At 35.4% G+C, this 11,323-nt stretch overlaps 1 protein-coding gene across 4 annotated transcripts; it reads right to left on the minus strand.

Moving 5' to 3' along the window:
* Positions 1–801: 801 nt before the first annotated feature.
* On the minus strand, positions 802–9,686 carry LOC110701943. 4 transcript variants are annotated; one of them, XM_021879559.1, is made up of 11 exons: positions 9,437–9,686; positions 7,616–7,864; positions 6,967–7,176; positions 6,698–6,778; positions 6,524–6,610; positions 6,312–6,407; positions 3,729–3,782; positions 2,643–3,628; positions 2,392–2,440; positions 1,335–1,374; positions 802–1,220 (listed from the first exon to the last, which is right to left on the minus strand). In XM_021879559.1, exons 2-11 carry the CDS (start codon positions 7,856–7,858, stop codon positions 1,069–1,071), a joined length of 1,998 nt encoding a protein of 665 aa, XP_021735251.1. In that variant the 5' UTR covers positions 7,859–7,864; positions 9,437–9,686; the 3' UTR covers positions 802–1,068. The 4 variants fall into 4 exon arrangements, with proteins under 4 accessions (XP_021735251.1, XP_021735250.1, XP_021735254.1 ...); XM_021879558.1 differs by lacking the exon at positions 9,437–9,686 and adding an exon at positions 8,757–9,357; XM_021879562.1 differs by lacking the exon at positions 9,437–9,686 and having other exon boundaries at positions 6,967–7,274; positions 7,616–7,750.
* Positions 9,687–11,323: the final 1,637 nt, after the last annotated feature.

Here is an 11,323-nt window from a genome sequence, read left to right on the forward strand (position 1 = left end):
ATTTACGCATCTTTTGATAGTTTTGTTGTTTCGTAAGTAATCAGATTTTATTCAAATCTCATGTTGCTGTGAAAAAATTATATTATCCATGGTTTGATACATATTCATAGACATCATAGTTCTAAAACAATGCTTACTAAAAGACTAAGAATTTCGTATGAAGGGAACTAGGGAAGGCCATTCGATGCACAAGCTTTGATCGACTTATCGCATGGAAGGTGCTTGGTGTGCAACTAGAAATGAATTACCATCAACACAGCATATCATTGCCCCAGATTGCTCCCTGCATTACATTCTGATACCCCTGCATTACATTCTGATACAAATTTGTTTGCGACAACAGTTTTGTGTATTTTGTAAAAGCCAACACAAAATCATAAGCATCTTCAGTCGCTATTGCTACCCATCAAATTGAAACATCTTATTGAACTGGAAGTTCGGTCCTCCCTGCAACTGCTACTCAAATTGTAGTAATGCAATAAGAGTTTGATAGAAAAAAAAAAGTCAGGGTTAAAAATTTGGATTGTAAGTTTATAACAGAACCTCGGCCCTTGCTGCATCTTAGAAGTGCTGTTAATGCTCTATCCTAAACTTCAAGAGATTTATCATCACCAAACTGAGAGATCAAGGGCTCTCTCCTCAAACAAAAGATAAAAGCGCTCCAACCCAAAGCAATGTCGTAGCATGTTGGACATCATAACTTTGTATCATTTTACAAAAGGGTTGTAACTTGTAAGGCTGTCCTCGGTCTGTATTCAACACAATAATGAGTAAATGATTCGAAAATATATGAAATATACCTAAGTCACCAACCAAATAAACATCTTTTATTCAAAGACTAGGCATCTTACATACTCAGTGTTGCATCGGTTACAATAAGACTCAGAAGAAACTCTGATAGGGGGCAAGCAACTATATGTGAAATCAATAGTGAACAAATTACAGGTACATATAGCTTAACTTGTTAATAGATCAAATGTACAAGAACATGCAAGCAGGATATTTGCACAAACACTTGACAGTTTTGGAACTTGTTACAAGTGTACATGTAGGCACGTCGCTCAACAATTACTTAGCAATGCTAGTCTCAAGAGATGATTTTGCAAGCCACAGCAAACCTGGATCATTCCTTTTCAACACCAGGTAACTTTCAGCCTTCCCCATTTCATCAGTGACAACTTCTTCACTGAAACCAACCACTTTGAGAACTTCCATGGCAGCTGCACCCAAGACAAATACCAATTCAATATTTAAGATTATAAAACAGAAACAATTCATTATAAACTTCATAAAAAACCAGGCAATAAAAAACTTAAATTTTTCGGAGAACAAACCTTCATGATATGCGACGTTCCTTTGGAAAACAGGATTGGCCTGCAATATTAAGGGAGAGTGGCAAAGGAAAAAAGATTGTTAAGTAATTGAATTCCAAGTATTACAATCCAAACTAGTTTAACATTGTTTTTGGGTGAGGGCTGGGTGATTTTATCCCTAATCTGTCCTAATTTTGCATTGCTAGTTTTTCAGCCCAGTGATAGGAGTTTGCATCAGACCTTCCTTTCTGATGTTTAAAAAGCCATTAAAACTGTCTACATAAACGATGGATAAAGGATCCCCCTTCCCCCCCCCCCCCCCCAAAAAAAAGAAAGGTAACCCTTTGGAGGTTTTGAGGTGGTGTAGTAGTGGAATCCCTCCCTGCCTCAGATCCCTATGGTCTAGAGATCAAATTCCTTTATCAACATTGTTAATCAACATATATACATGCAACAGAACCACATACACATATATCCAAAGGTCACCAAGTCTATTAAATATTATGTTTCAGCACCAATGGCCAGTTGGCCACTGACAGTAGAGGAAGAGAAGGAGAAGCAAGTAGAAATGTTGGGTCATGGCAACTTAAATAAGGAGAAGTTATAATATCACATGCCTAGATTTAATATATTTATGCATGGGCCTCACAAAAAAAATCTGGAATTTCATTTCTTAAAGTTATCGATACAAGCCTCATATATCTCATACAAAAAAATAAATAAATGAAATTTGAATAGAAAGAAAGCTTAACACAAGAATTTCTCAGAGATTGATTGATACCATAATCCTACTAAGTTAACTAGATGATGGAATGACTAATTCTTTTGCCTTTTTTTTTATAATATATATATTTCTAATTATCCAAGAAAATCATTTTCTTCCTTTAAGTTCAAAAGCTGTTATAATTCTTATTAATTAAATTGCTTTCAGATGTCATATTTCATATAAACAGGTGATGTTCAAGACATTTCCGTCAATGGTTCATACACATGAGTTCCAAGGATCACACTAAAACTCAGAGTGCCTGAAAGGAAAAGTAAAGAGAATAAGAATATTCGCAGTATGAAGGGACCATACCTTGCGAAGTTTTTTGTACTTCATTTCATTAGGATTTTCAGATACATTTCTGCAAATGAAAGGCATCATTCAGTCAGCATAATTCCTCTGCAAGCATGAAAACGAGTGAGTCAATATTAGTTTTGATTGACTCACTCGGTAACTTTTTTTTACCAATATATTAACTTGGATAAGATCCTTCCCATGTTCTCCATTAAGGATATGGGGCCTATTGGGACATGGATGATATTCTTACAAATAAAAGACGATACCTGATTATTTTAAACAGAGTCTGTAGGACTGCCACAGCCTCCAAGGGGTTCAGTTCAGTACGCAGCAACTCAATGGCTTTGTTAAGTCGATTGAAAAATACAGCTGCAGGGTCTTGGATCCTCCTTAATTCATCATCTGGATCTGGCTCATCAGCCGTGACTTCTAAAGGTTGCAACAGATGGTCAACCTTATCATCAGATTCAGGTTGGGTTTGCCCTGTAATGTTTTTTAGACAATCATCTGGATCTGGTTCCATATGAACCTGGATTAGTTGTGATTGATTAGGTGTTATGACATTCCCTAAATCATGTTGTCCTTCAGAATCATCTGGATCAGGTTCATCATTACTCCCCAGTATCCTATTTTCATTGTTATCTATCTGCATTGACGTGAGGGAAACAGTAGAAGCAGCCACTCCTTTTTCAGTAACTTCTGAATCATCAGGATCAGGCTCATCACGTGGATTTGCATTATCAAAGCTTCTCCTTGCAGTAGATTGGGAGACAACTGCTTCCAGTCTAGTATCATCAGGGTTGGACTTCACCATAGGTATCCCTACCAACATTTCAGTATAAGGCTCTGAATTCACAGTTCCTCTTGCCTCAGAATTATCAGGATCAGGTTCCAGCTCATCTTGATGAGAATAATCATTATGTTGATTCCAAATAAACAACTCTTCCTTATTCAAGGTATCAACTGGGCTTGGGATCCCAGGAGCATCACCTGTATAATCATTAGAATTTTGCTGCCCATTTGCAGATCCATGATAAATGGAAGAAGAATCTGTCAAACGATGAAAGGCTGCAGCCACAGAAGCCACACGAGCACCAGCAGACATAAGAGAAGCTTCTCCTCCAAGCTTGTGAGGCAAATTGCTATCCAAATCAAAGTCCACATCCATATCATCATGCCCAGAAAATCGAGAATCAGCCAAGGTATGACTCCTTGATTTTGTCCAGTCTAAAGTGAAAGCTTCTTGATTCAGCTGCAGAAATTAAATTTTTGCAAGAACAAATCTCTTATGTGAAGCTGTAGAGGACCACCAAGTCAGCAAATATATGAAATGCATTGAAGAAAGACTTTACCTGTTTATCAAGAGCATAAAAGTTTGCATCATGTTCAGAGTAGACCGTGTGAGCCTGTAACAATGTAAAACATAGTAACATCTAAGTTCCATGCATTAAAATACGACAGCAAGTATGCAACTCCAATTCAAACTACACATGCAAAAATTGCAGTGGAAACATTCTTCTTACTGACGCATTGATCAAAGTTAAGGAGACGTTGCACAATATAAAAAAAAAAAATTAAAAAAAAAAAGCCACACTTCAAAAAAGACTATTGCAGCTAAAGCTCAATATGGAAGGCCAAAACAATCCAATGTCTGCACCTGTGATTACTAAACTCCAAATATTGGACTGAATTGCAGAAATTGAGTCTAATATGAAGCCAAGCCTTCAAGGCCCATCAAACTCCAATTGATCATGAGCTTGCCAACCCAGGTATATGCCTTTAGGCAGAATAATTGAGGTCAGGAAACTTGCACCAACTAACTATTTCAGTAGAATGTTCTCTGAAGTACTGTTATAGCCCAAGAGACTCCTAAGAAGGCAAACAAAAGGTCTTGAGATAAATACCTTAGGAATGCAGAGAATAGTATAGGTGTGCTTTAAGTTAGAGGCAAAAGTTATTGGCATCCATAGCATAAATAAAATAATCCACCTCTACATAGTAAAGCTATATAAATCCCAAAGTTTTCCCTAACCAAGAATGTTATCTCTATGTATCAACAAGTAAAGTGAAAAGAAAGAAAGGGGAACATCATACTTTAACCCCTTCATAGCCCCAAATGAACTTCAAGACTGCCTATTCCCAAAGACCAAAAAGCAAATCCACGACAAGCACCATGTATTATTTTTCTACATATAAACCTAAAGACTTACATCATCTAAGAAGCATTTATTCATCATATTGTAGGCATTGTTGAAGTGTAACTTAACCTTATAACTCTAAACTCATCTAGACATCTAACACAACAATCACGATATTCAAAAACTACATGATGAATTTCCAAAATATATTCAACCATCACAAACAGACTCTGGTTCACTGAAATCCCCTTTAAAAAGTAAATAAAAATTACACACGAAAGAGCCTATCGTAAACAGCAGTGAGGAAACTAAAAGGCCTAAGATCCCAAAACTCTGAAGACATCTAATTAGAGACAATACAAGAGTAATGAAAAGATGGTTCCATACTTCTACACTTCTGCCACAATCCCAATCACAAAGATTTATGAAAGACCTTGAGTAAATCAACCGTCACTCTCTAGACTCTACACTAAAGAAAACTATTAATCAATGGTGAATTCTAAAACGAAATTTAAGTAAAACTATGGTGACTTATTGCCCACTACAATAAAGATAAAGTATAAAACTCCTACTCAAAGGTCTACTCAAGCCCCTCCACCATTAGCTTCCTTTACCTCAATCAAAACACCTTCAAAGAAAGACATGGTCTCTAAAACAAAAATATCTTGGTGTCTAACAGCCATATATCACCTTCAATTAATATATGAAGCTCAGTCTTCATCCTAACATTGACTGACTTGAAAAAGAGTTAACATTGTCCTTGCTTTCAATTGTTACTTCAATCTCCTTTCTGCAAAATACAACTCTACTAAATACTTACAAAGTTAATACAATCACAGTTCTTAAATAGTCAATAAGTTTTTCTTTCCAGGCCACCAGTCTCTATACTGTCATCGCTTTTCAAGGCTGTAATATCTCCAAAATCCAAAGACCTTTTGTACCAATCCTTAAGCTCATCTTTCAAATTTCAACTTTTGGATAAACATTTTCTATCTTTACCATATAGGATATTCAAACATATTTCTTTAAGCAGGAAGCAAATTATCAACTTCATATAGATGAATAACCCACATGTTTTAGAAACAAAAGTGCATAGGAACCAAAGAAAAGATTACACCCACATATAACTGATAATTGACGAGGCAATTCAGACAGCCCTATCACCTATATTCTTCACCAAGCTAAAAATCTCCTCAACCCAATCACAAAGTAAAAAGAGAATGTGTTAATCAAATATCTGCATACCTTGCCAGCCACCATTCAGTAAGCTGAGTATTCTCAAGAGGTTGAAAAAGAAGGCGGCAAACAAAGAATCTAAAAGATAAAGTCAGTTACCCTTAAGCAGAAGACCTAGATCACGCCTACTTTATCACCAAGCAGAATACCCCTTCAAACAAGCTAAGTAGAACACATGCCCTTCAAATCTAAGATCTTATTAAGGAGATCTAATATTACCAAGGATTAGAAGTGTTAGGACCCCCTAGTTGTCTACAACGAACGAAAAAAAAAAAAAAAAAAACGAAGTAAATCATTAGAGCTTAAGCATCCTTTCAAAAAAAAAAAAATGACATGGAGAAAAAGATTTAATCCTAGAAAAGCATCTTCAATTCTTACAGAAGTACAGGGAATCCAAAATATAGTACTGACGTATATGAGAAAAAAAAAAGAACTGATTTTGCAACCTCAATGCCTGCTTGCAGGATAGAATAAAGTGTTCAGAAAATGATAATTACTGCAAATTTTTAAAATTATAATTTTTTTAGCAATGAAGCAATAATTCATGAGAAAAGTGCTTACAAGTTCGTGCAACAAAGTTTTCTTGATACTTTGATATTTCCTGAAACCCTTTAGATCATCAGTGCGTAGACGAAGAGATATTTCCTCCCCTTGATTCTGCAATCAAATAAGCAACACATTAAGAACAAAAGAAAGACACGAGCTAACAAAAGCAAAGACCTTTTGATGATCAATTATCAACACATAATAAATTAGTTGAGGTGTTCATATACCTTGTTTAAACCAAGAACACATCTCGGGCTAACACCAACATAACCAACAGGCGCCATCTCTGTCATGATCCCCACTCGCCAACGATACTTCAAGGAACCACAATCACATGTGAAAATAAAGTCCAAAAAGATAAGAGCATTAGCAAAAATCTAACCTCATCACTAAATCACTACCTTGTTCATGATGGCAACAATTCCTGGGTCAGCTGCAAGCATATGCATTCTCTTCATAGCCTCCGAGGGAGGAGGATTTAACTAGTAAAAGAAAAAAAGGAAATAAGAAATATGTGAAGTTTCTCAAAAAATATTCATTATATACTTCTTTGCATTTAAGATGACCTTTGCTGTTTGACGAAAGTTTTTTTGTTTTTTTAAACATTAAGTCTGTAACTACCCATACTTTATCTGCACAAAACAAGATAATATAGGAAAAAAATAAGTACCACAACTCCAGGCAGTTCAAGTGTACGAAAATTGCAGAAGATGTAAGGTCCTTGCGGGAGTTTCAATGAGGAATGGGATCCCCTGGACATCCGTTGTTTCATCCTCTTTTCCTCTTCCTCAAATCCAGCAATTCTTAGGTTTGCTTCAGCATCTTTAAGAACATTATCAATCTCATCTTTGGAGACTCCCATCATTCTTAACGGCTTCCCCTGACAGCACATATACGTATGAGTCCAAGTCCCACTCAAAATATTTTGCACCAATGCTTCATCCATAGAAAGAAAATACTTCCTCTAATTTTTTATCACTGCAACATGTAGGGAATGAACATATTTCAGGAGCTCATGGGATGAGGAGAGGGATATAGAAAAAAAGGGGGGGGGGGGAGATGTGATGAGAAGAGAATGAAAAGAAAACATTTGCAAATAAGGTAATCAATTAATATTAAACTTCCACAAAAAGAAGAATACTGAAATTTATAAAAGAATGACGGAGCCAGTCTAAGCACTAGCATTCCGGACATTATCATTAGCCATAATTGACATCTTAAACCACATTAAATAATACATCTATCTAAGACAAGAAATAATCTATACACTTGTATAGTTGTATGAATAAAGGTATAAGAATCAAGATGTGAGTATAGACCTCTACGATTCCAGTATCTCGTAGGCTTAGACTGCAATGCTCGTCAGAGAAAGGCATCAACAATTTCGAGCTTTTGGTGGAAGGCAGAGAAATAATCAATCTAATTGTATCAGCTTTAACATCAGTCAAGGTCTGCAGTTCCTCCCCCAACTCCTTGAGAGAGGCCTCTGGATTAATTTTTACCTCAAACTTCTTTCCCCTCCATATAACAGGAACAGTAATAACATTTTGATGCAGCACCATAATTTTCTGTAAGGAGATGGAATAGTAAGTCAGCAAACAAAACTTCCTATGACAGACACTTGATCTAGAAAAAAAATAGTATTTAAGCACTAAGAATACTTTGAAGTGCATGCATGATAAACCAGCAAACAATACTGTAACAAACACGCAAGCAGTCCTAATTTTCAGACTGCCAACACATAGCACTGAATGATATTTGGTTTCTTTCAATATAAAATCACGACAACATGATCCATTTAACACCAATGTCTATATATCCCCATCTATCATGGAAAAAGGACAGCAAATTAACCAGTTCTCAATATATCAACAACAAAGCCTGGAGTTAATCGACTCCATCAATATAAAACAAACTTCCCATCAATTTAAACCTCATTTTCCATGATGTCCCTGGTTCCTTTTTACATGCTATATGTACTTAATGAGGGGTGCAAGATAGAAATTAACCACACCGACAAATCTGTCATTCACTCATTAGGCATGACTGCAAGGGCTTTGACTCTGAGATGTGCCATCTAATAATTGGTATCTTCTGGTTGCAAGCTACATTATAGATTTGAATTTTGATCATAAATGGCATTACATAAAACTACATAAATCCAATAACTTGAGGCTAAAATTAATGCCACTGCAAAGTTCTCCTGTATATTCCTGCAGTCCAGCATGTAAGTTAAACAAGTTTTCGATAATTGCACCAAGCACATGGAGGAAATGCCAAGAGTTCAACAAAAATTGTTGCAATTGGTCTGCTTATCAAGTGCAATTGATCGTTTCAACCGCTCTTATCAGTGCATTCTTTATGGGAACTGAAAGCTTACTAGCATTCTAACAGGACTGTAACAGCCTAACATTATGCTATGTACATGTAAAGCATGAGCAATTGGCAGCACAAACTCACAGAGGAAAAGGGATCGACAAAGTGCCACCCCATGGGCAAGAGCGCATCAGCAATTACCTCCAACTGCATAACCCTTTTTGTACTTCTACGTGCATCAATTCGAACACGGAACTAATTTCTATCTACAAACAACTATAAACAAACCAGGTGTCTACTCATCATGGTTTACTGTGACGAATTGAGACAAAGTCGATTATACACTTGGGCGTACCATGCACACAATCCCAAGCACTAAGAAGAAACCTCCCCAACCTAAAGTTCTATACTTCTATGTATAGACTACAAAACAAATTAACAAGTTCATAGGAATCCCAAATAAACTCAATCCCTCAAAATCCCTAATTCCCTTAATACCCACAAATTGCAATCTCAAAGGTTCATAATTCAGGAAACCTTGCACAAGAAGACACCCAAAAATCACCCATTTCAAATTACGCAATGAAACCACTAAACAATCAAACCCAGAAAACATATTGAAGCAGATGAAAAGGACAAAATTAAAAATACCGAACTGCAAAACAACAATTAAGTGCCCATAATTAACTGCAAGCCAAATTTGAAACAGCGGAAATCACAATTTATTCAATGATCATCATTTTTGAGAGAAAAAAATAAATTAATTAAAAAAATTGGAACTTTGAAATAGAAATGAGATGATTGAGAAGTAAAGGAGCAGATACCTGTAAAATTAAAGTCGGTGAGACTGAAAATTGAGACTTCGATGATTGTTATGGTAATGAGAAATAAGAAAATTGAGAGTTGAATTGAATTGAATTGAATTGAATTTTCCAACAATATATAGTGTTTGTTGTTTTACTTATTTTAAGTTGTTTAAATATTTGGGCTAGAATTAATTAGATAGGTGGTTAAGGTGGCGGTTGTGGCGTATTAGTGATGGTCAGCTGTGATGTCATTGGTGCTTTTCTACAAACTTTTGTTTATTTGGGTGGTGCTCATAATTCCAGATGTACTTCAAGTTTCAACAGTAAATTTGTGTTCTCGAGGATTATGGGATTCATATCATATCGGATTATATAATCGAAAAACTAATAGGACCGGTGATGTAAATCGATCTTAGGATCATCTGAAATTAGGAGGAAAACTCTAACCACTTGAATTATTTGTCATTCTCTTGTTAACTTCACTATCATAGATTAGACATTAATCTTGAGAGAAGACATAGTTAAGGGGAGTACTAAATGCAGGACATTTTTACCTAAATGCAGAATAAGTTATTTTTTAAAAATAAATTATATTCCAATTTTGTCCTTGTTTTAACTTAATCCTTTACACTTTTTTTAAATGATTAAAATTAAATCATGTACACTCCTAACTATATAATCATCTCAAATGTTTAATTTACAACCATATTCTAACGTATTCAATCTTGTATCCTATTTAATACGGAGTATTCAATACTATACAAATTCCTAGACAATAATGAAGTGCACTACGACAATTTTTTGAGGTATGAAAATTATGTGCTGTAATAGATGAACAATCGCACAACATAAAATTTCCACCTTATACGGCTAAGATTTTTAAAGGTCTCTAGCATCCCCCTTATACAATTTCCGGGGGTCTCAAGTACCCCCCAACTAGGATTTCCGGGGGTCTCTAATACCCTCTGGCTAAGATTTGCGGGGGTCTTCAGTACCCCCCGGCTAAGATTTCCGGGGGTCTGTAGTACCCCCGAAAAACAAAGTCAGGGTACTTGTAATGAAAAATTATAACAATTCAACAAAAAAATTAAACGAAAAAAAACCTAAGACCGGATGGTTTATGAGCGGTGAACGACTTCTTCGTCTCTAGGGCTCAAATTGAAGAATTTTAAGGGAAATGGTGGAATAAAATGAATTGCAAAAAAAAAAAAACAAAAAAAAGGTAACTGAAATTGTGAACGACATGAAAAAAATTGGCAAGTATAATGAATTGCAAAATTAAAATGTAAAAACAAAAAGTCTGGTGAAATGGCAAATCGGTTTTTTCATTTTGAAAAAGGGTATTTCAGTCATTTTATTATTTTCATATCATTAATTAATTTCTGCATTTAGATTATTTTGTACTGCATTTAGTACTTGCGATATTTAATTGTAATTGTGTACTCATGTATTTTATTTTATTTTATTTTTCTAAAAAAAAGTCCTAAAGGACACTAAATTTCATTAATTAAAGTCATACGACATCTACAATTGACAATTAACGATAATGAAAACGAATTTATAAAATCAAACAAGAATTAATCGGGAAAGGGCTCAGAATCCAAGTACATAAATATAACAATTCGGCACATTCTCGATTCGTTGTCTAATACAACTTTTTGAGTGGATCCGTCGTTGCTTCGCAATTTTGTGAGAAAGTTAATTCTTATGCTAATTCCGCAACCCGAATCCGAGTCATAATCAATCGTAGCCCCACACAATCGGAAACCAAATTAAACACAAATAAAACCTTGTCTTTCGAAGCAGATCGAAAAAACCTTGTCTTTAGAAGGAGATCGAAAAAACCTTGTATTTTGAAGGAAGTAAACCCTTTCTTTCGAGGGAGACATTATTGTAACCTAAGAA

This window comes from Chenopodium quinoa, unplaced genomic scaffold (genome assembly GCF_001683475.1).
Source record: "Chenopodium quinoa cultivar QQ74 unplaced genomic scaffold, ASM168347v1, whole genome shotgun sequence".
Classification (NCBI taxonomy): domain Eukaryota; kingdom Viridiplantae; phylum Streptophyta; class Magnoliopsida; order Caryophyllales; family Amaranthaceae; genus Chenopodium; species Chenopodium quinoa.